At 27.6% G+C, this 27,002-nt stretch overlaps 1 protein-coding gene across 1 annotated transcript; it reads right to left on the bottom strand.

Moving 5' to 3' along the window:
- LOC119674981 (potassium channel subfamily T member 1-like) lies at positions 1 to 27,002 on the bottom strand. Its single transcript, XM_038086139.1, has 14 exons — positions 26,959 to 27,002; positions 26,463 to 26,542; positions 18,980 to 19,079; positions 18,635 to 18,833; positions 17,811 to 17,885; positions 17,646 to 17,729; positions 14,888 to 14,982; positions 14,223 to 14,406; positions 10,216 to 10,479; positions 9,743 to 9,921; positions 7,781 to 7,921; positions 6,778 to 6,927; positions 3,764 to 3,969; positions 1 to 182 (listed from the first exon to the last, which is right to left on the bottom strand). Exons 1-14 carry the CDS (start codon positions 27,000 to 27,002, stop codon positions 1 to 3), a joined length of 1,983 nt encoding a protein of 660 aa, XP_037942067.1.

Raw genomic sequence — 27,002 nt, 5'->3', positions numbered from 1 at the left:
TTATAAAGATCTTGTGTCACACTCACGCACAAAAAGTGTTGTAAATTCACTATCGGATAAACGCCTTTCAATAGGTGTATCCGCACCAGAGTCAAAACTCGGACTATGTGGCACACGTACACAAACGGACGGCACTGGGGCCGCATGTGCTGTTGTTGTTGTTATTGTTGATATTGTTGTTGCTACATTGGTATTCATAGTGGACAGAGTGGTTGTAGTGTTGTTGTTGTTTATTAATGTTGTTTTAACTTAATTCAATTTAAAATTTTATAAACATTCAATATATGAAATTGAAAAAGAAAATTTATTATATAAAAAAGATTTATATTCGTACATATGGTATGCAAATTGTAGAAGAGGATTCTAAAAGAGGATCTTGTGTGAGTAGTAGAAATATCACTTGTTAAATGTTTATTAGTGTAATCGTAATTTTCAATTAACGATAATATGTTTATAATATATATTTTTTTTAAATAATTATAAGGGTGTCAAGAAGTTTTAAAAAATTAATTATCATAAAGACGTGTCAATATCGGCAAGAAAAAATTAACATTAATTATGTTTGAATAGTATTAACTGGTATCTAGAAATATTGAATAATTGATTTCTTTTTTCTTTTTTAGTTTGTAAGTTCTTTATTTAGAAATTTATATAAATTCATTTTACAATATCCTATCATATATAAGTTAAGAACTTACGGCGATGACTAATATAGACGTCTACTCTATTCTAATCCACGTATCTTTATTATAAGCTAATTATTTAAAATAAATTACAAATATAAATCAAATTTTTTTTATTTTAAATTTGTTTCTTAAAATTTTTAAGAACAAAAAATGATCCCCTGCTCCCTATCAGAATTTTTTAATAATTAATTAATTATTCAATTAAAACAAGTTATATATTTTTATGACTCCATACACCTTTTATGTTTGTGGATGAGAGAGTTTTTATCTTCGTTTTGGTTTTTGAAAAAAAAATACATTTTAGTTGAAACAAATTGCTATCATTACGACACTTCAGATAACTGTCAAACCAAAAAGCAGATTCTGTCCTATAACTAAGTTCAGGCATTTCTATTTTTTATAACAGAGTTGAGAATGAACGAATAGGTCACTAAAGGAAAGATAATATCAGCTGTGCTTATCAGCAGCTAATATCTCTAATCATAATCTTTGTTATACTTACTGTCTAACTTGTATCTATATCTAAATGAGAATAGTAACTCAAAACTTCTTTTCATCGCCTGATTTTAGAATAAATCTTAACGGATCATATTTTCGTTCTCATACGTAGGGCTAAATGTCTTCTTTTTAGTTAGAGTCTGTGAGGGTTAAGTTATGCAGATAGTCATGGTCACTTCAATTATCAAATTGTTTTTGCTTTTGATGAATATGAAAACCTGTATATTGTAAATTGTAGTTGGTGAGTTCTCCTCACATTAAATTTTCTTTTTGGTTATGCGATGCTATGTAAAGTAAACTAATTAATTAAGTAAATTAAGTAATTAAACAAAGATGTAAAATATGATTTAACTTTGGTCAAGGTGATGAGTTAAAACTTTGCTGCTTACAAATAAATACCACCATTTATACTTTTAGCAGCAAATTATTATTAATTAAATATAAAATAAGGACACGAATAAAAAGTATCTGTTCTATTTGATTCTATTAGTCTTATATTTCTTATAAATGAAATATCAAATTAAAGTTGAAGCTTTTGACTCATTTGAAATCTTAAAAAACAAATTTTTTAAGTTAATCTTTATCTCTTTCAAGTTTGAAAATTACGAATAATGCACGAGATTACCTCTTCATCGACTTTATATTGAATTAAAGTTATATATATGGGTATATAATTTAGTTTTAATAATTTATTTCGGTTAAAACGAAAATGACATATATGATTTCATACATTTATCTTACGCTTATTATTTGCAAGAATATTTATTATTAACACAAATTATTTATATTAATATCCTTATATAAATATCTCTTTTTCCAGAAACTGTACTATAAACACTGTTATAAACTGATTGTACTGATACTTGGAATTAATGTCCAATACACGATCAATCTACAGTAGCTAGAAATACCAAAAATAAAGCTAAGCAAATGGATTTCTATAGTACTATAATCTCTATGATTAAGCTACAGTCGCTAGGTAATATATTCCATATATTTAAAATATCGGCGGAATAGTCCGTAAGATGACACGCTGGCAGCACTACAAATAAAAAAATGTTAACAACAGTTAGCGACCTACTGTAGCAAGCGGCTGTAGTTAATATCAGAGTAAAAATTAGAAACATTTCTATGATTTTGATCGCTGTGTTGAAAAACATATGAGAATTCAAAGAAATATCGTCATTGTAATATTTGTTATTGTGATATTCGTGGATAAATATATAATTTATACGTTAACATTTTAAAAATTATATATGGTACATAGGACGTTTGTGAGTTAGGCTAAATTGATGCTAAATCAAATGGGAGATTTTTTGGGATTTTTTGCACTGCACACATTTAGCCATTTATCAACACGTATCGACACATCACTATATTATCGGCTCAACTTAGAATTTTCCTTATTTAGAACGCAACTTAGCCTAACTCGCATACGTCCATAGTATATACATTTTGTGTATAATTTTTATAAGCACCACACTACTTAAGGACCTATATGGACCTATTAAAGTTAAATAGTTTTAAATACCTATAAAAATTGTGAAATGCTTTTTTCTTCTTTTTTTGCTAAAGTCTTTATAAGTGCTTTATTTATATTTTAATATATTTGAATTAAACACTCCACTCTACTCTGCTCTACTGTAGATGGATCTAGTAATGTTTTACTGGGAAAGTCTTAATTTTTGTGCTACATATGAAACAGCTTCCGAAGCTTAAACATATCAGTTTCCTTTTCTCAAGTATTGAATATGGTTTAATATGTAAGAGTAAATTGTTTTCTGAATCATAATGTTTAGATATATACTTTTGTGAAAATAGGTACACATAGAAGGACACTGCAATACAGGGTGTTAATATGTAGAGTGTTGCATCCCATCACAAGAGTGTATACATTTTACAAATGCATAATTTTAAGTGTTGTATTGGAATTATATTTCTTTCCATTAAGTAAAATTTGCATATATTTGATAATATAAAATCATAACAAAGGAACCAATGTACACTTATGAAGTGCCTGAAAATTAAATTTAGTGATCTCAACACAAATAAACAAAAAATAATTTAATTAAAATATAAAATTATTTTATATATATAAGACCAAATAAAATTAATTAATTTTAGGAATAAAATTAAAATAAATTGAAATTCAAAATTAACATTAACTTGAGTTCATTGATCTTTTTTAAGATGAACAAACTTAAGTAGTTCACTCGTTTTAAATACAATACTTGCAGGTGTAAGTCGATTAAAAAAGAACTTTTTAAAAACGTAAAAGAACTCTTAAAAGTTTAACAAAAGCAGTAATTAATGGAAAATTTAGAAATAGAGTAGAAATAGAGGCAAAACGGAACAGAACCAAAGAGAACAGATCTTATAATATTTCGAAAAGAAATTTCAATTAAAAAATTAAAGCAACTTCATCGAACGAACATAAAAACGCACACACAATAAAAGCGTATCTGTAAGATTAAATTAAAATTGTTGTTCTTTTGATAATTTGCATATAAATTTCATGTTCCAAACATAAAACATTTCAATAAGACTTTAAAGATATAGACTGAATTTGTTTAACATACCACCATCTTTGCCCGTTGCCGGGTCCGCATTTTGATTTTGATTTTGATTAACGACGAATGCTGAATTTTCTTCCTTTGTTATGCTCATGTAGTAACATGTGTCATCCTTCTTCATAATGTGTCGCGGTCCGGGATTAAGCAGTATTGTATCCTCATAAAATTCCGGAAGCTCAGCCGGACGTACACCAACCAATGCGACGCCATATCTAAAAATGACCGAAATGAGTCAAAAGTTGAAGAAAATGAAATTAAATTTAAATTTTCTTCTAATTTTTATTTATCATTTATTGTATAAAAATGTATAAAAAATTTATGAAGTATAAAAGAATTTTTATTTCATGTTAAAAATTTTAAATGTTTTAATTTTTAGTTAAAAAGAAATTAATATATAATTTAAATATTTAAAATGTAGTTCATTAAACAAGTAATGAATGAAATGAAATTAAATTCAATTTTCTTCGGTTTTTTATTTATCAATTATTATATAAAAATGTTGTATAACAAATTTATGTAATATAATAGAATTTTTATTTCACTTTAAAAAATTTAAATGTTTTTAGTTTTTGTTAAAAAAATTAATACAGAATTTAATAATAAAAATATAGTTCACTAAACAAGTACACTAAATAAACTACTCAGCGTTTTCTTTGATTTAGATAAAAAAAAATAATTACAAAAATACATATAAGTTTACTGTTTTTAGTATTAGTTTTATTATGTAAATTAGTAATTACATATTATTTTATACTTAATTAATAAAAGTCTGTAGCTAATATTTACTGAAACTAATTTAATATTCATAGTAAACTGCACGCAAATAAATTAAACTCTTAATAATGTAAAGATACATACCTACAGTGGCAAGGACTAATAATATTAGTTTATAGTAATTTATAAGAAGTACAGATAACCTAAATGACCGTTTTCCATTATAAACAAGAAGTATGTAATCATAACTGACATTTAGTTTACTACATTATTATATAAGTAATATAATGTAGTAATTACTGAAACGTTTTAAATGTTTCTTTACTCATATACTAGGTGGATTGATGAATACCCGGTCTAAGTAATAATAACGCATTTTTTTTGGAAAATTATATTTTATGCTTTAACGCTTTATTTCGACACTCAGAGTTCAACGATCTGTCAACATTTGGATACTTTTTAAGGAATACGATTTATCAAGTCCTCTAAAATATATCTCAGTTTCCCATTCCCATTCAGCATTTGTTCTTGACAAATCTCTTTTCTTAGAGTCATCTTTTTAAATATAAAAACATAGTCACTGGTAGCTAGATCTGGAGAATACAGTGTATGAGGTAGCACTTCGTATTGTAATTCATTTAATTTGGTTTCAATAAATGGATTGACGTGTGATCGGTTGAGTTATCCTGCAAAAACATCATTTTTTTCTTTTACAAATGTGATCGTTTTTTCCTGATTTTCTCAATAATCGATCAATAATCGAATAATATGCAATAGTAGTCTGATGTTATTGCTTTTCCTTTCTCCAAACAGTTTATGAAAATTATTTCACTTAAATCTCAAAACACGGAAGCTAAACTATTCCAGCCGATTATTGAGTTCGTGGTCGTTTGGGAGCACCACCCCCGGACTCTACCCTGACTGGCCTGTTGTTTTCCATCAGGTGTGAAGTAATGAGTCCATATTTTATCAATAATCATTACCCGATGCTTACAGTTTGCTAGATTGTGCATAAACATTTCCAAACAATGTTTTGAATGACGAAGTCGTTATCGTTTTTGGTCAATTGTGAGCAAACGAGGCACCCATCTTGTCGGAAGATGGATATCCTGTAAAATATTTGATATATGTTCATATGATATGGTTGTCATATCCACTATTTCACGCATTTAATTTGTGGATCATCCAACATGATATCGTGAATAACACAATTTTTTCAATATTCTTTTCATTCTCTGTTGTTCTGACCTGTTTTGGACGACCTAGACACTCTTCATCAAAGAGCAATCACTCGTAAGACTACGTTTAAATTCAGTTTTCCAATATTTTATTGTTGTTAACGATGATGCAAGTTTGCCGTAAACAGAATACATTTCCAAATTGATTGCATTATTGCTCATTCCTTTCAAATGGAGTAATTTTATTACTGAACAATTTTTTCCATTTTATAAAAAGTCACAAAGGTACACTATTTCAATTATTTGCAAATAGTTAACCAAACATCTGATGAAATGGAAACTTTTACAGCTGTCGTTTAAAGTTCAAAGCTTGAAGTTAGGTCATTATCAATCCACCTAGTATGCGGTTTGCATCATCCGGACCTCTTAAAATACTTTTTTTGTGGAAGAGCTAAGACCTACTCTTAATTGAACTGATAAAGTCTACCTCGATAATTAAATGTCTTTGTCTGAACTAATGATGGTTGGAAAGATTGATTCCTTTACTAAGGTATTAAAAATATTAACGCACAGTAATATAACTTTTTTAATTATCACAATAACCAACGTTGACAAATCATATTCTGTATTCTGTGAAAAAAAATAAAAACTCTACCATATAATGTAATTGGCTATTATAGGCTCACTGCGCTTATTAAAGGTATGTTTCCATGGGATACTGCAATAGATTCAGATGAAGTGATGGATTTTTTATAGAAAAAAATATCTCAGTGATAATTTTGAAAATTTTTGAGTTTTTAATCTGTAACCTTCACTGGAAATAAATTTCTGATTATGGGGTTACCAACTTTTCTTATAATTTCAACACATAATTATTTATTTACTCTTAAACATAAGGTGCATTAATTTTTTATTTAAAGTAAATTAATAAGTGCTTGAAATTGAAATTAAAAATTTAAATCTCTATCACTCAATACAAAAAAAAAACCCCGGGAAAATTATTTATACAATTGTATCTTTAATTGTTGTTTATATTTTTCTACAAAAATTATGTATTAATCAATTCTAAGTATTTAATGTCATATGTGTATATTTGTATTAATGTTTATATTAAAAAGTTATACTTACTTCCGATGAGAATGAAAACTCGCATAGGTGAAACTCTTTCCCTCATATTCACCAAAAAAACGGCTATCACCTAAAACGATGTGATAGATTTCGTTGCCGGAACATTTCCCATACAGTCGATGCCACTCTTCCGGTGATTGTTGGCCTTCCCTGTTGTGCATTAAAATATTTATTTAATTTAATATTCAATTTCTTATAAGCTTAATTCACTGAACAGCCCATGACGGTATTTAACGTTGTCCCAAATAAGAAAAGATACTGTTAGGCTGAAATAAAATGTGTGTCATACGTCCGTCAAAATCCCAATGGAGTGGTTCTAATGAAATTGGTAAGTGAAATTTGATTCACAAAAAAAGTAACTCAAATTGTTAATTACTGCAATTTCATGTTAAATTTCTATTATAGTACAAAACCCAAACATTATTTTTGTTATGTCATGTCTTTAATGAGGGTGTTAAGCTGTTTTTTCTGGGTCCTTTGCAGTTCATGGTCAATTACTTGAAACATGAACGCATAAAAAACAGAAGCAACAGTTGCAAAGCCAAATTCGCCTAAGGTAAATAATAGGCGTTACGCAATGTCGGAATTTAAGTCAGAACTCAGAAGTCAGAAGACGTAGAAAAAATAGTTCATTTTACCAAATTAAAAAGGTAGTAAACAGAGAGTTTTCTGTGTAATACATTTTTCCCTCGGGGAAGTACTGTGGAGGTAAATGCTTTTTTAACAAATAAAATGTCACAAGATATAATGTAAATAATCTATTTTTCAGAGGGATCGTGGAGTGCACGCTTTACAAGGTAATTTTACTATTCTTCATGAAATGAAAAGCAAATAGCAACAATTTTAATTTTTCAAAGGAAGGAAGTCACATGAAAAAATGTTTAGCAATCCTTATAGGTTGTGTTGTGCTTACCCGCAACCCACGCAAGTAAATGGGTCTCACATTTACTTACATGCGGGCTAACGTACATGTGTAAATAAAAGTTAATTGAATAATACTTACTGCCCCCGTGACGTGTGCAGCAATAATGTAACCAGGGTACTCGCACCCGGGCAAGTGCAGTTGTTTGCGAGAAGCGCATACTTGAACTCATCCTCGCAGACCACATGTTCGGCGAACTTTACATGCAGTTTGTGTTCCGGCCTGTGTTCCGTGCATGGCAGTCAGTGTCAGAAGATTGGTCATCCACGGTTGATTTCATTAGAGTTAAGCGTGAAATTAACAAATGCGAAAAGCGTGAAAAAATGCTTTTACTTCAGATAAAAAAATATTCAAAGTGCAAGCAAATATGAGTTTTTTAATATAAAATTTAAATATAAAATGTTTACTTAATTAGTTGCTTCACTAATAAACTTGATAAGTGCTATTGATTATTAGATTTTTCAACAGGATTGCAGAAAATATGTAAATTGTTATTATTTTCAATAATTAATTTAATTATGGTTATTACTATTTATGCACTTCCAAGAATATACTTCACAAAACATTTTAATTTTAAATTAAATTGAAAATATTGGTATTAATATAGGCGACGATTTATTTTTTAATTAAAGTTAGAAGTGTGTTGAAAAAATTAATTAATTAATTAATTTTTGTAAGTACAATTGCGTAGGAGGAAAGTTTATGTCGATAATCCTCTTAGAGGATTATTATTTTTAATAGTACCACCTCTGGTAGAAAATTGTATCAATTTGAGTATTAAGAACAAGGGAATAGACAGAATTTTGATTTAAATTTAAATTTAAGTTTAAATATGTAATTAAATATTATTTCAAAATTTTTAAATTACTAGCGCAGAAAAGCTTTCATTTTTACTTTAATTGCAATATTTAGACCGGCGTAGTACATAGATGTTAAAACAAAAGGGGATTTTCAATTTTCTATATAGTATTAAACAATTTCTAAAGCGTTAAAGGCTCGTGATCAGCTATTATACTTTTTACCTTAAAATTATTTACAGATTTTTTCGTCTTTTTGGTAAATACCGTTTCTAATAATTTTTCCTAAAACATAGAGTATGAATTCTATTCTTGTCGAATTCCTGGTTTCATAATGTGAAATATATTTAATCTTCAAAACTAATCGATAATTATTTATATGTTATATTAATATTCTATGAAGAGCTGGACTCTTCTTTCACTGCACATTATATATTATATTAATTACATCATATTCGTATCGTTGTATAATTTACAACACTATTGATATTTTACCAGAGTAGCAAGATTACCCTAATATTAACACCGTTTTTATATCACTTGACAGATAAAGTTTGATTTCATTCGATATATAATCATATATTTATGAAAAATATAAATATTTGAGTTACTTTAAAAACGTTCGGTTGGACAACAAAATTTAACAGGTCAAGAGTTAATCTAAATGGTATTTAGATCTTCTTTTTCTTTGCGTAATCAAACGCTAGTTAGTGTCTCAAGCACTTTACTCAATACTGTCTGTGACCATTTAGATGATTCACTGTAATAAGAGATTCGTTAAATTATGATAAGTAATTCTGATGATATTATAGAAGTATGCTTTGAAGCCCAGCTTATAGTCCTAATGGAATATATATACTAAACGAAAACTCTATTACTTTGTGACGTATTTTCGGTCAGAGGTGCCTTGGTATGCATAAAGACTAGAATAACATGATATTCAGTTAGGTTTTAGAGTCTAGAGTTGGTTTGTATATAAAGTAGAATAATATGAAATTAAATTGGGTTCTAGAGTTTAAACAATTATAATTTAAATTATTTTATGTATATATTTTTAAAATTTTTGTTATATTAAAATAAATAAGGTTTATATATATTTCTAAATTAATTTTCCATATATTCTATTATTAAAATAAAAAATTTTATTTCCTTTTTAGAAGATATTGCTTTGTAAAATATTGAAAAGTATTTGCAATTTATAAATTTGTAAACAAATCGAATGATTTATTGAACAATGCAAACTCACCGAAATATTTGTACATACTGCGGTACATTTGGGGCAAAGTCCTTAACCGCCCACGAGCGCAAAATTGTGTGTTCGTCGGCTGCAGTCTTATCCGCATAATTCCTCGCTGCCAAAATGAAGCAGGCTTCCGCCTCATTCATGCGTGCACGTGCCAAATCGCCGTCCTTTAGGCACGATCCCTATTCAAATTCAAATAAATAGGCACATTTTAAACTTAATGGAAACCAATTTTACATTTTTATAAGTTAATGCTGCGGAATTATAAATTTCGTGTGTAAAATGAAAAAATTATGTGTACTCATAAAAAATTGTTAATGTAACTAATTTGTAATGCTAAAATCGCTCTGTTGTTAATAATTTTTTTTTTTTTTTTGAAATTCGAATAAAATTCGATTGATATATTCATTTGATTTTTACTTATTTTTTTATTTAAAGTTAGTCTTAGTCTTCCCATCCTTTTATCTTCCTATTACCTGAATGTATATGACACGTTGCGCCCAAATCGGCACCTGCAATATCATACGCATCGTCGTATCTAATTCCATCGGACTTAGTAGGACTACATAGTAATCTTGCAGCAGCGGATGTGCGTAAAATTCATTAAGGAAGTCCATAATAGTGTCAGCGTGGAGCGTTGTTGAGCAAACGACCACATGTTTTTCGCTTTGCGCTCGATGCGATGAGTAACTTCCTCCCAGCTTTTGACGTTCCATCCATGTGAACGCTAATTGTTCAAACTGCAATAAATTTAATCCAGTTACAAATAGAAATATTTATTTTTAGTATCGAACATGAAAGTAAATCAATTTCTATTGTATGTGTTCCAGAAATGATGATTTATTTACTGATACTTGGGTTGCTACATGTACCATGCACTCTTTTCTAAAAACACTTATTCAAATGGATTTAAACAAATTTTTGTCGACTATCGTAGTTGAGATCAACTTTTTGACTTCGGAAGTGACATTTGAACTAAACTCGTAAAAATTGATTGATACTAAACAACCATTCTTTTTGTTTAAAAAATTTTTTTATTGTTTTGTTTTTAGTATTTTTGCAATAAAAGTCAATGTCAATCACATGGAGAGTGAGAAGTGAACTAAATTTACTTCTGTGAATCTACTGCATTTTGCATATTTACTATTTATAAATTGCTTAGAATATCGCGAATGAGTTCAGAAATTTAATTCATATTTCTAAAACTTAATTAATGATTATATCAGAAAGAAGTTTTTGAAACAATAATAAAATGAATTTAAGTAAATAAAATCATTAAGGTATGCTAATTAAAAATTAAAACTTATTTATGTACCAACTTCTAATTTAAAAGCATTAAAATGTCAAGCATATTTCAAAAAGTTAATTAATTATTTTTGTTAGTTTTAAAATAGCAATAAACTTTGCAAATTTACCATAATTTACTATTGAGCTATAACTTGACTACAGTCTATGTGGATAGATTTACTTCTTCTTAACAGATGGAGAGAGATGAGCACTTGTAGACAAACTAAACTCATGTTACCATAACCGTTTGCCAGTGAAGCGATAAAAGTGCTTAGCTATCCGCAGAGCACACTAAGATGGCTAACATCATTGAATACTGAATATGGAAACTTGAAGTATCACTCATATACCTAATAATTCTTATTGAGGAAGACAGTTGAAAACTCTGTCTGAAAGAAAAGGAGATAGCGATGGATATATTGTGCCAATGTTCAGCATTAGAAGAGCTAACTGTCTTAAGACACTATTGAGTTGGTGATGATTTGGTAGGCTACCTCAAGCTAAATGTGCTGCTTACAAGAGATGTAGTCATACGAACGGTAGCCATTGTAGCTTTAACACAATAACAACATTCGAAGGACGAAAAAGCACTCAAGTCGTTTTGTGGTCTACTTCGGCTAGTATTTCAATTGAGTAGGGTCACTTGATGGAGGTTGCGCTATTCCAACGCCCCACAATATATGATATATATTATTTATTATAAAAAATAGCAGCTGTTTTATTTATATGTACATCAATGCATACGTAAATATGTATATGCAGAAAGTAATATTCTTAGTAATATTTTTTTCAGAAGTTTCTTTTAAATATAATTCTAACTTAAAAATTAAATCTAACGACGATAATTATTGATAAGGTACTGCAATGTTTCCGGTATTTCATTATTAAAATTTCTAGTTTATATTAGTATTTAAATATAAAACTCAAGAACATGACAGATTTCTAAAGTTTGTGTTATTTTTAAATATTATCAAGTGGGAGATATATGCTTTTAAGGTTTAACTCGCTTTTCAGCCCTGAATACGCCATTGAAACGTGAAATCATTTAATCGAATAAAAATAAATTTCCCATTATATCTATTTGTATATGTTTTATAGGAATAATATAGTTTATTTTAACTACCGAAAGTATCTTAGTTTAATCTATTGTAATATCTTAAAATAGTCTTAATAAAATATACAAACATAAGCAATAGCATGTAGTACATTGTAGTATAATATGTACAATGTGTTATATATTAGGTAGTATATTAACTTTAAATTTATTTATATTTATTGTTATTATTTATTTTGCAACTTGGTTAAATTTTTGTTTTTATTTTCACATACTTTACAATGAAAACTTTTTTAAGTATTTTTAAATTTTTATTAAAAATCGTAATTCAAAAATAAATTGCAGACTTAATCTAAATATTTGTATTTTCTATATGGAAATATATAAATACTACATGTGTAATCATAAATTCTTTCAATTTTTAAAATATTTATTCATTATTATTTTAAAAATTAAACCAACATAAATAATAGTTTTGCAATGACCAAAACAAAAATCCATGGATTAAAATGATTGACTTTTGTATCTTTTTTATTCGTATACTTAAAAATAATTTATATAGAATGGCAGGCCACTGGTATTATTTTATAATTTAATTTTTTACAAATTAAATTTAATGAATTTATTTATTTTTAAGTAAATAAGAACCTTAATTAAACAAAATAAATGTTTAAGTTAATCTTTTATTTAGTCAGAGTAAAAAAAGCAAAACATTACTATTTTGTTATATATAATAAATATATTATGTGCAAAAACCTATTTGGAATTATAATCAATCAAACACAATTTATTTTATAAATCATAACTCATATATTATATAGATCAATCATAATAGATATACATATGTATGACTAATTTATAACATAGATCCTATCGAATGGAGTACTGCTATGATAGCGTATGTTTTAATTTTTCCATTAGGTTTACTTAACCTGATCACGATATGGCTATTAAGTCCTTCATTGAATAGTCTTTTATGGCCATAACAGACTCAAACAAGTTCCGCGCAGTGGGATGAGAAAATTGACACATAGGACTAAGCGAGATTAGTATGAAGCTTGGCTGAACATATTTGTTTGCAGTTTTGCAAACGATTCTTGAAAATATATTGATGTGAGATCTCAGTACAGTCAAAGGCACAATTGTAAAAGTACATGATATAAACACACTAGATAACAGATTATACTCAAATCTCTGTCTGATTTATCCAACTTAGATAAATAAAATCGTTGCGGTTGTTCGCTTTTCATATTATTTATAATTAACACTTTTTATATTAAATTTATTCTTATTATATAGTTTAATTAATATTTTATTTACCATAAATTTAATAATTAAATGAAATCATTTTGATTAAATTCAGTAAAAAAATGTATGCAGTTCGTTTCAAGTGTTGAGATAAAGAGTTTTTAAGTATGAAAATAATATGTTATAGTTGTTTTCAGAGTAATACAGCATCATAGATCCAATATTGCTGAATATATAGTATTTCAAACATGGATGCTAGCGTGGTGGTTTAGGTATAATATATCACTAAAGCGTTGTGAATCGATGTTTAAAAACGGTGATTTTTACTCTGAGTTCTAAAAATTCTAATTTATAATATAATGTTAGAATTCATACTTTACTTTTTACGCATACTATATAATGTGTGAATATATACTTCAATATTTAGATTTGCAACTGTATGAATTATGATTAAAAAAACGAAACATGTTTCAAATAGCGACCAATTTTTGATTAATGAATTATAGGTTTTTATAAAAACACCAATTATATATATTAAGTTTCTTAATTAAACTTTTATTTATGACCACTAAATCTCATTCACTGGAACTATTTATTTCAATTAAATGAAGTTCTTTTGACAAAACTATTCTCAAATGCGGTCATATGCATTCACATTAAGTTTAAAATTGAGTTCATTCATTCATGACTAAAATGTAACACTGACCGCATATCATATTACATTTCCACTTAAACATTTAGCCAACTGCATATCTATTCATGCAGTGTGGGAGAACTGTGTATAGATTGACGACGATGAACATTTAGTAAATACTTCGAATACGATGATTTTATTTTATATTCCCTTTTTTATTAGGTTTTTATTGGATTTTGTAATTTTTCTAATTAACTCACCTGTGTGGGCAGGACAATCAATGCAACGCATATCATAATCACCATGTAGAGCTGTGAGGGCCATATGTCGGGCACAAAGTCACCGTAGCCAACTGTTGAGAATGTCACGACCACGTAATATGTGCTCTGGAAGAGATTCAAATGCCGATGGCCTGCGCGTTGAAAGTGTTGAATGCCACAAACACTGCAATAATTTAATAAGGACGTGTTCAAAATATTCATCAACTACACACGTTGCAACTTCATTATAAGCTCAATAACCAACAACAAAATCACCAACAACAATAATGACTACATTATCATATTACCGCAATTTATGATTATTAACAGCGTAATTGACATCAAGTTTTTGCATTAGTCAATATCGTGCACATTACCAACAACTGTTAAGTGTGTGTGCGGATGTAGGATGAGAGTATCTATGTTAATGTACATACGATACGAGTGTTTATGTGAATGCGAAATGAGTGCTGCTGATATTCCGTAGCACAGCGTACTTAACAGGCACTTAACAGCAATGTAGGTAGACATGTGTTTATGATGTTGTCATTGAGAACGTGTGGAATATTCGAGTTTTTGGCAAATATTCGTGTATATTTAATTTAAATATAAATATTACACTTGATGTCAAAATATATATCTTCAATAATCAAAATATTTCTTACCTTGTAAATACTAAACACAGCAACGTTGCTGATAAAATTGTTAATTGCTGAGACAAGGCGGACTGAGATTTTTGCATGGCGCGGTGCAAATCGTTCTATGAAGATATAAAAAATAGAATTTTATAATGTGTAATATATAGTTAATATATATTATATAAATTTATAATGCTAAATATTAAACAAAAAATGATTTTAGATAATGAAAATAAGTATATATTATATATTACATATGTTAATATATATTAATATCAAATAAAAATGAATGAATTGTGTATACAGGGTAGCCCTACCAGGAACGTATAAAATAAGGTTGCTATATATTAATTTAGAGTTCATTTGAAAACGTTCAATTGGAAATAATCTATTATATCTAGTATAAAGTATGTAACATATAGTTAGAGGAGGGCGTTGAACTCCAATTTCTTCCTTATAGACGCCACTATGCTCTATTAAATTACAACTTTACACAATGGCTTATTATTTTAATTTGATTATATATTGAAACATAACAAAAATATATTCAGAAACACAAAAAAATTTTGAGTTAATTTCAGATTTTTGGATTGATCACCTTTAGTACATGCTATAGCTTTAAATCAATCTATGAATGAGTCACACGCTGCACAGTAAGTAAGACTAAGTCTTTTTATTTGTTTATAGAGATTAGTTTTCTTGAGCACTTAAAGTTTTAGTATATTTTAATACTAATCCCTTATTTAGTTTTGAACCGGGAATTTGTGAGGGTTTGCTTCTCGTAAAATTAGATATCAGCCATTGTTTGTGTGTTGTTGTACTTTTATTCACTGAAATTTTTACAGACCTCGGTTTGAGATTAATTCACATTAATTTTAACAACAAAAATAGTACCAATTCGAAAGTCTAAACTTTTGTATGACTTATCTGATAAGTAAATGTGATTATTTTGTTTTTCTAGTATTTGCTCGATTTTATATATCAGGCAAAATGACATTTGACAAATTTACTTTCAAAATCATTTATATGTAACTATTTCTTCGCTGTATTAAATGTAGTTTTATTTGTGAATATCAGAATATCGGTATTGTCTCTTTGAAGTTGGTAAGGCTCTATTTTTAGTTCGAATTTTGTCTTACACAGCAGTGACTTGTTTTGTCTAAATCGGATCTTAAATTTTCAAAAATGCTGTGGGGCATGTAAAATTATTTCCAGCCACCACAAAAGTGCTTTGCAGCAGTAACAGTGATATAGCTGGAGTCACAAAAGACTTATTCACACTAAGGTGTTCTAGGTCTTAACATTAACTACTTGGGGGTTTTAATTATATGTGCTAACATCACACTAATGCATTTTAAGTCATTTAGAAATAAAATTAGCTGAGTTAAATAAAAATCGTTTTATATATAATATAATGAAATGAAATAAAATAAAATAATTTTATTTGGTAAATTAAAAAATTATTATAATGACACAAAAGAATAAAAAATAAAATTTAATAAAATAAACAAATTAATAAAATGAAATTAAATAAAATAAAAGAAAATAAAATAAAATCAAATAAAAAAAACAAAACACAAAAAAGGAAAATAAAATAAAAAAGGTTCAATATCTATATTAACTAAAAATTATGATTTAGGCAAAATTGATATAAAATATAAAAAAAATTAAAGAAAATAATAAATTTCCATGATTGGTGTTTTCAAAGGCTTTTTGAATTCAATTAAAAGACTATTTTTGATTTATTTTATGTAGTTAATTTTTACAAAAAAAAATGTGACTGAAGTTTCAAAGTTGCCATTTGTTATACTCTGACCTGATGAAGTAGTTAAAACTAATTGATTCCAAAAATTTTTTTGAATGTATTTTGAACCTAATCGACTTATCACAACTTTTTCAAATTTGTGTCCAACCATAGTCAGTTTTTCAATTTCTTTGTAAAATGTAATAATTGAAAATGTTCAAAAAATTTGTATAGACTTTTTTACTTCTACTTGCAATATCAAAGAAACGTATCTGATTTTTCATAAAATGTTTCTTATTAGTAAATAAATGTTAGAGTATCACAAAAGCCAAAAAATTACCCATCGCACTATTTTTTATGTCTACTGCAGGTACACTATAAAATTATATAAAAGTTGATCTTTAATAAATCTTATATATACATGTATATTATGTTGACGCTATTTGAGCCAGTGCACTTGAGCACTTTTACTCTTTCTTAATTCGAGGTATTTTCAAAACCCGTCTTTACGCTTTGACTGGATTATTGTTTATCACTTCATCAGACTAAGCAATAACTGACCTCAGATCTGCATACCTCCCCGAGGAGCCTATAACCATTCTGAAATTTGATAACGCGGTAAACAATTTCAGGGCTCTATCCTTCATGTATTTTTTGATGGGATCAGTCTTGAGGTCCCTGAGGATGTCATTCGTCCTAATGTACTATGGTACTTTGAAAAGTCTTCTCAGAGCCTGGCTTTGTGCAATTTCTAACTGGTGAATAGTACCGTTTGTGGCCTTGCTAAACGCTAAATATCCATATAGAAGTGATGGACGAGTTATATATATGGTTATATATCAATTAGTTGTTCTTAGCATTGAGATTTTGTATTCACAAAAAAAATATGTCGTCAATATTTTTGTTCTACTAGTACTATAAAAACCATTACATTTCCTTAAAAATAATGATTTAACTAAAATATTTAAATCCTTAAGATTCAAACTTATAAAATTTAAAATATTTTACTTAACTCTTATATTAAAGTAAAAATTTACTTACGAACATATTCTCCAACGACCGCTTCGCCAGCCAGCAGTTGAGGAAAATTGGTATAAAAAGATTTCTTAAAGGCGAACATAATATCTGCAAGGAGATTTTATATATTATTTATACAGTCAACTTTCAGATTAAAAATGATTATATGAGAATAGAATATAAACTCACCGTTAGTGCAAAAGGTATTGTCGTAATTAACTCTAAAATAAAGTGAAACGAGAGTATTTGTTGCCAAATATTTCCCTACAAAAAAAAAACAAAAACGAAAAATTAAGAAAAATAGTTAAGTAAATACCAATAAAATTCCATAAAAATGTTGTTTGCAGAAACACTTCCAATTAGTGGTGCCAAACTTCGTTACTTTTGGGTATTCGTACCTACCCGTTACTTTTCGAGTATGTATTCGTTACTCAGTATTCGTTACTCAGTATTAGTTACTCAGTATTCGTTACTGCGCTTTCGTTACTGCGGTTTCGTTACTTCACGATTCCGATTAACGGCGCTTAGGACCGTGGGATGCTTAATGTTTAAATGCTTTCTCAAATTTGAAGTAGAACCACCTTTTATTGAATAGTTTGTTCCACATAATCTGCATTTAGCTTTTTCACTTCCTACTGGTTCAAAATGAATCCAAATTTCACTTTTTTTATTATTAATATTTTCACACATTTTTAATAAATTTGAAAACGAACAAAATTTTTGAATAAAGTAGTTGTTATTAAACCGCGAAAACAGCTGTTGAAAGTAATCGTTACCAAGTACTCAAAAGAGTAGGTAAAACGAATACTACTCATTGGTAAAATGAGTAAAAGTAACGAATACAATAAAAAGTTTGTATTCGTTACTCCGGTATTTCTTGAGTAACGAATACAAAGTAACGGATAATTACTTTTTTGGCACTACTACTTCCAATAGCACATGTGGCATGTGTTCGGCTTTGGCTTATACCAAAACATTTTGGTAAGCCGGCCTTTGTTGGTTTTTGTACTGACCTTGTAGCCTAGATATGTAAGAAGTACTGCTTCCGTTAGTGACACTAATGCTAAAATTAATTGAACAGCCCACAGCACCGTGGGACGGTTTACCCACAGAATGGCCTCCCAATTGATAATAGGATTTTCCTGAAATTCCTCCTCCGTCAGTTGGGCTGAAACGAGGAACTCTGTCTTGTTGCTCACAGAGCAGCCATAACTTTGATAAAAAGGAAATGGAAAAAACAAATAAAAGAAATTAAGAAAGCAGAACGAAAAGTTAAATCGATTAGTCAATTTTGTTTGTTGATTTCTGTTCAGGATTTTTTTCTCCTCAACTTTCTATTCAAGCTCCATTCAACTCACCATGTTGCAAATGTTGGATTTGTATCCGTTATCACACGTAAAATGTATAGAACACAGGCTAGTAACTTAAGAAACAAATCAGCAATTCGTATTCGTAAACCTGCAAAAAGAAAAAAAGGAAGAAGAAAATTTAGATTAGAGAAAAAAAAATAATAAATATGTAGTGATTCAACAGGACTTTTAAATTAACTTAAAGGTGTTGTATGCCACCTTGCGGCGGATACTTCAAGTACACCTGCCGTAGTAGATTGGGTGTAAACAACAGTGAAATACAAATATTTTTTATTCCTAGAAAATAATTCTATTGTTTCTCCTTTTTTATTAGTATTTTTATTATATTATTTTTCTTTTATTTTGTGCAATTTTTTGTTCATTGAATAATGATTTACTTTATGAGCCGAGGTAGTGTTTGCTTAAGCGGCTTTATTTGTTTTGGGCCGGCGGTTTAGGAACGCCATTGCACAAGTAACAAAACCCATTTTTACTTTCATACATTTTCATATCAAAATCGTGAATACCCCAATTGTTTTCCTACACTAATCCGTTTGTGGTTCGGTTAAGGCATTCAATTAAAATGCTTTTGTTGTTGTTGTGTTGATTTATGTTGCGTTTTCGTTAGATATTTTTGCGGTTAAATCAAATTTGTAAACAAATCGCTTTACCTTTTTTGGGATTTTAATATTTAATTTGGCAATATTTACATAAATAATTGCAATATAATTTAATAAATATTTAATGGCTTCTCAAATAGAAAGAGATTTGCTTTATTCAGTGATTTTTTGGCTTAAACAAAGTGAGTTCGAGAAAGTACAATTACTCAATTTTATTAAATTTAATAATTTATTATATTTTTCCACATATACCATTTCTATTTAAAAAAAATATTTTCTTATTAGGATTCATACTTTTTTTTTATATTTTTTTTTTTAGATAATTTAGTTGAAAATATTGTTAGTAGGGTTAATAATATCGAATTAGTATGAGTGTATATTTCAAAAATTTATTTATTTTTTTTAATTAAAATAATATAAAAAGAATTTTTGTTGTTGTAGTTCACCATTTCTTGAAACGTCTGTATTAAAAATCACAGTTTCTATTAAACTAAAAATAGTCACTTCTGTTATATTGATGTTAAAATCAAATTTAATAATTTATTTTATAAAGAGGTTTTTTCGAACAGTAGTGAAATACAACAACAAAAATTTATTTTTATATTATTTTAATTAATGGAATTTTTGGCTGACCATACAGCTCTTTCGAGTATTGCCAAATACCCATCATCAGTGGTCTTGGAAATAATTCTTGTATTTAATTATTCGTAAATCATTATTTTTGAAGCTGCAAGTACCAGGAATCGAACTCGGGTCCTGCCAAATGTGAAGCTCAGAATCAGTGCACCTTAACCAACTGATCCAAAGCCGTACTTGACTTTTTTGTTCGCATATTTTTCTGGAGTTTTGTTACTATTACTATGAAAGTTTTTATTAACACTTTTGCTTGGTGTATTTATATTAGAACGAAATCATAAACGTAAATAACTAAACATGACTAATTTATTTTATGTTGTATGGAATTTATGATATCTTGTGTTGTAGTATATGCCAAACATGATATTTATATGGTATGCCACATAGAATTTAATAGTCAAGTAGTTGTTATAGTTTGACTTTCATATATCTTTAAATTAGAAATCTGTTTCCTCCAAAAAAAGATGAACGGAGATTTACTATACTAATGTTTAAATATTTTTTTTATACTTTTTATTGTAAAAAGTTATACCATCGTTTCTACAAAAGGCTTCCAATTTAGTCACTTGTATAAAATATTTAATAAGTAATTGCTTCTAATAATGAGATCAAATAATTTGACAAGTTCTTGTTAAATTTAAAGGAGCTTCTGTGATTTGTTTGGTCAGAGATGCTCTGTCATATGTCAGGGATGTTCTCACTGTTGATTAGTCTCTACTTTCACAGCTCTTTTCTGGAATGATAAAACATATAAAAAAGGTATCTACCATAATAAAAGTATTTGGATCTACCATATAAACTAAGATTAAATACTCCTTTCTTATCAGATAAAACATCAAGGGATGAAGGTATTTTTATCTTTAAAATTATTATGTTTTCTAAAAGAGTGTTGAACTGAAGCTGATATTAAATTAATGTCGTTTGGCTCACGGTTTTTGCAGAGGGGATGAAAAGGATAAATTCTCCATTAAAAATATAATTAAAATATAAAAGAAAAACTCTACCATTCCTATATAATTTCATGACAATATTTAACTGCTAATAGTAACTTAGAATTCTTATAATAAAAGTTAGAAGATCAAAGATATAATGTAAACTATTAAAAATAATACTAAAAAAGAAAGTATAGATTGGAATTTAGTTTTTAAGCAAAGAGCGTATTTTAATACAGGTCTTGAAAATAACACATACACATAACAAGAAAGTTTTCTACATATATACTCAAATATTTATATACTTATAAATGTTCCATTCTCTATCTCTAATTATAATTAATTTAGTCAACTGTAGAGAAATTTGGAATAACAGTTGTCTAGTATATTATCTTCCTCTCTATTTTTTGCACAAATTTGGTTACGCAACTGTTTAGCTTATCGAGAGATTAACGATCCTGTGATCCTGCTCGATATCTACACATTTGCGAGATTTGATTGCTCCGTTATAGTTTTTAGCTACCCCAATGGGTAGTTTCGATTTTGTATTGGAAGACTTTATATATCTCTGGTAATTTGAAGCAAACTTGACTTTAACGATTGTGAGGAAATACACTGTTCTTATATTTTATCTGATTTGGTCTCATCTGAATATACGTATATGGATCGACTTAATACAAGTGCTAAGCATTTGCTGAAACTCTTGCCTAAAAAATACCCTTGCCTAAAAAATAGAACACAATTACACAATTTTTAAATTTTAAAATTTTTTAATAATTCCTATAGAATATACGTGCCTTCAGGGGCTGCATTTTTTCATAATATTATATTATTATATTATAATAACTAATATTTCTTTATTTATAGCTCAAGCTATATTATATATAAGGAATTGAATAATCATATGTTGTACTGTTCTATCCTTTTGTGATTTTTATATGTATACCATTTAGAAAAAAAAAATTATATATAATAATTTATTTTTAATAAACTTTGCTTTAATTAAATTTTTATCATTTCAATTCTTATGATAAAAAAAATTTTTCCAATTAAAAATTAAATAAGTTACATATACTACATCAATATTAAAAGTTTGTTTAACATTGAAAGTTTTAATCCTTTGAGTGTAATTTATTGAAACGTGACTAAGAATTGTCATTTTATATATATGACAGTCATCACATACATTTTTCAAAATATATATAATTAAAGACTTTCAAAAGGGAAACTTTAACTGTCTTAAACTTTTTGGGTTTTCATACAATGTTTTGTTAAATGCGAAATACGATTATCTTACGAAATCTTGAATTTTGAGCACGTTTACTTTATGGGTTTATAGTTATAAATGAAATCAGATTCAAAGCTAATACAAATGCTTGATAATTACTATGAAACATAGTACAGATGTTTCAGATTTAAAATTCCACACTTTTGAAGTTTTTCTTTTAATAATAAATACAAAGACGAAGGCTTAAATAACTAATTGGATTGTAATGAATATCTTTTAAATCAACTTCACTAAATTTGATGAATTTAAATAGGATAAGAATTCATTAAATGAATGTGAATTTAATGTGGTTGTTAACATAAACTTTTTTTTTAATTGAAATAGTTTTGAATGAGATGGTAAAAACTACAAATTTGATGGACCATTTCATAAACTGGCAGCTTTACTAAATGTATCAGTTACTAAAAAATTACAAAATAATAAGAAATTTTATTTAAAATATAAAGCAATGGTAGATATCCCACTGCCAACAAAATATAATAAAAAATAGATATTTTTGCTGATAAGATGGCGTGTCGATAAAAACATTATAAGACCAACAAGCAAATTGCACGTTGCAATTGATTAGACAATAAACTGGTTCTAAAAATAGAGAACCGGTACCAAATGTACTTTATTGTATTGTCAACGAATTGTTATATTAAAAATGATGAACAAACATCAAATCCATTGATGAAATTTGGAAGCATTAATACATATTCATTGACTATTTGCATATGGAACAAGTGATAGGCGAAGGTCTATTTAACTAAAAGAAATAATCCAATTTAAGTGTTATAAATGTCTGGTTTCATTAGAACTTGTAATATGAAATTAGTTATTTTAAGTTAAACTAAGTCAGTACAGTTTAAACATTGGTTTATTATTTTTTAGCTTGAATCACAGGAATCAAATTATATCTGACTGCAGTTATAATAACCAAAAGTTGAAAAAGTATTACTTAATTTCTCAACAGATTTCTGAAGTATTTTCTCAGAAAATATACAATTCTACAATCTTTTTAGAGAGGTTTTGAACTATGTACAACCTTAAAAATGATTGTTTCTGTTATTTTATTTTATTGAATTTTTGGCTGACGCATTTTTTGAATATTGCCAAATACCCATCATTAGTGGTCTTAAAATTATTCCTCTTGGAATTATTTATTTCTTGAAATTAATATTAATAAATTATTTATTATTTAATTTAAGAACTAAAAAATAACTATAATTAATTAATTCATTTTACAACTGATTTATGATTCCGTTCTAATAGAACACAGCAAGTGAATTTGTATTGAACTCTTAAAGCAAATTAAAAATTTATTAAAATGACATAAGCTCATTTGGAATCATAAATCTGTTTCTGTTATAATAAGTATTTCACTCGTATATCTGTTTTGAGTTTTAGAAAAGCAAATTGAAACTTCAATCAGAAAAATTATTAATCTAAAAGTATCTTTATGTAGAATATGAATACCATTTTTGATTAGTAAATCTGGAGCACTTTTTTTTAACCAAGATTTACTTTTAGTGCAGTTTTCATTTTCGATTGATAAATATCGAGCTAAATGTATAATGCTCGAGATTAATTTATAACACTCTAGTTATTTTGCCAGATTAACAAGATTACCCTGAAATTAACAGCTGTTTTATATGTGTTGACAAATGAAGTATCAACAGACTTCAATATATGTATTCATAAAAAATATAAATATCTACTAACAATGCTACTAATATGTTAGATTACCATCAAATATTCAATTGGGCTACAAAATTTGACAGATTGAGAGTAAAGCTAGATTAATTAAAATTTGAAAAACAAATGCTATAAGTTGTATAAAAGCAATTATTTTTATTTTCAAGAGTATTTGGGCACATTTTGCTGTCAAGTACATTTAAATTAATTTAGTAGCATTCATTAAGTAAGAACTAATATATATATATTAATATATATTTACATATATGTATGCAAACAAGCAGAATATTATTAGCAAATCCTTTTTATGATGTAGTTAATGAAACTCACTTTCAACTTGTTTCATATGAATCTAATGTTATATTAAAATAAGAGGAATCATCTCACACATTTCTATATGAACTGAAATACATTATATATACCAAAATATTTGATGTTTTTTAAAAAGTGCTATAAAATTGCACAAACACAAAAACTCATTATTAATTTATTTAATGATGTTCCAAATTTTTCACTATTCTCAATTATAGTTTGGAAATACTGTCTACTAAGCAACTACAAAAAATTTAAATTACTCTAAAAACCTTCAATTGTTCAACAAAATTTGACATATTAAGAGTAAATCTAGATTGAATCCAGATTTACTGATCGAGAACGTCATAACAAATTAGAAATCTCTATTGATCTGCAGTCAGAACTGCAGATTTTTAAAATGTTTTTATTTTTGTGATTATATTGTAGGAAGTTGCTCTAGTAGATATTATTGCAGTGACTTTACAATTTATTAATAATTTTTTTATAATTATTATTAATATTAACATGACTGTACTGTTCACATCTTTGTCTGCTTTAAAAATGACGAGTTTGTTTCACTTATCGTGGTTTTATCGATTTAATTGTGAAGACACCAAAAGTGAACTTGCGTGATATAACTGACACCTTAAAAATACAAATTTAGGAGTAGCTGGTACGAAGTCCTCCTACAAGGGATGCAACATAGACGTAGTAGCTCTATGCATACCTAAATTAAAAAAGTTGTCAACTAGGTAGACAATAGCTTTGGCATCTATATTTTGGAATAAGTTTAAAATTTCTTAAATTATTTTCTAGAAAAAGATAAAATTATCAACATCATGATATTTATGATTGAAATGAGTATAGATATTATCTTGAAAAAGACAAAACTATGATTATTGTGGCATTAATGATTGGTATAAATGTAGAGATCAAAACAAAATGATCTCACATGCCACAAAAAAATAGAGATTAGACGGATTAGAATAGCAAGAAAAGGACAAAAACTTATTTAATTTATTGAAATTTTGCTGACCATACAACGATGTTTCCTTGTACTCATTATCAGTGGTTTTAGGGAATAATCGAATTTTTTAATTAGCTCTTAGTCCATATATAATTTTTTTGGACTGCAAGTGCCAGGCTTAGAACTTGTGTCTGTCAAAGTAGAAGCGATGATTGATCGTGTTTTACCACAAGTAGCTATGGCTGCACAAACTTTCAATGCACAATTAGTCATCGCTTCTAATTTGACAGGTACGAGTTCTAAGCCTGGAACTTCCAGTTAAAATAGAGATATTTCACCAACAGCGCACCCCGTGTTACAAGTCGATGAAAATAATAGTTAAACTAAATCAATAACGTATTGGTTGCATAACAACCGTACTACTCAGATCTGAAAGGGTTTTCGTAGGCATTTGCATAATACTTCAGGGAGAGATATTGGGTTTAAATGAAAAGTAATCGCTAAAACTGAGACTTGTTTTCAGACCAAAAATAAATTGTTCTATCAAAAACGAGTCGAAAAGTAAGAGTAAGAGACGCATTGGGACAGATGTATTAAAACTTATAGAATTAATATAATGGATAAAATCGTATTTCTGAAAGAAAAATCATTATTCAAAGATGTGTTATACAAATATATATATATATATGTATTGGTTTTCTATTCGCACTCGTCATTTTGTATCTATGAAGTGTATTAAATGTAAACGATTTTATTTGAAACTAGAAAAAGTGTTTACGTATTAATGTAAACTATATCCTTTTGATTGATTGAAATGTCAAAGAAATTAGTTTCATATGTTGGTTTTATTCATTTAAAGTTTATTCTTTATTTAGCAATCAAATTTGTTACAAATTCATAGTTCACTGCACAGTTTTTAGGTGCTTATCAAGCCGGAAGAAGAGCACAAATTGAGGTTTTTCTTTGTGAATGGAAAATGGAAGGAAAATTGGTTTTAGTTTTTAGTTAAACTATTTTTCTTAATTAATATTTGGTAGTTTAGCTAAATATTTGAAATTTTAAAATATTGTTTACTTACTCGATCTCTGGTTTTTAATGAAATAAAGTTGCAGTCTTTCTTTAAATGTGTTTTCATTGACATAATATTCCACACGTACTCTGAAATATAAAAACATATAAATTTATATATATTTTATTACAAATTGTTTATAAATACTAAATTCTGAAAAATAAAAATAACTAAATTTAAAAATTTTTTATTACAATTTGTTTATATATATTATAAATATAAATTTATAATATAAATATAAACTCTATAAAAAAGAGTTTATAAATTCTTATACAACAAAAATCAATATTTCTGTTCTACGCAATGTCTGGCGGAATAATAATACTATAGTAAGTTGAAAAGATTGTGTGATAATTCCAGTATCTAAGAAAAAGAATTCAAGCCACTGCAGTAAATGACGTATCATTATGTTATTAAATCCTATTTAAAATACACCTGATTTGAACGATCAGTTAAAAAGAAAGCAAAATGCTTCGAGCTGATCGCTTATTTGTCGATCACAAACTTTATGCGGCAAAATTGAATAGTCAAAGGAATAGCAAATTCCAT

Source organism: Teleopsis dalmanni, chromosome 2, assembly GCF_002237135.1.
Source record: "Teleopsis dalmanni isolate 2A chromosome 2, ASM223713v2, whole genome shotgun sequence".
In the NCBI taxonomy this organism is placed as follows: Eukaryota; Metazoa; Arthropoda; class Insecta; order Diptera; family Diopsidae; genus Teleopsis; species Teleopsis dalmanni.
The sequence above is the reverse complement of the archived record's forward strand: the minus strand, read 5'-3'. Positions and strand labels throughout refer to the sequence as shown.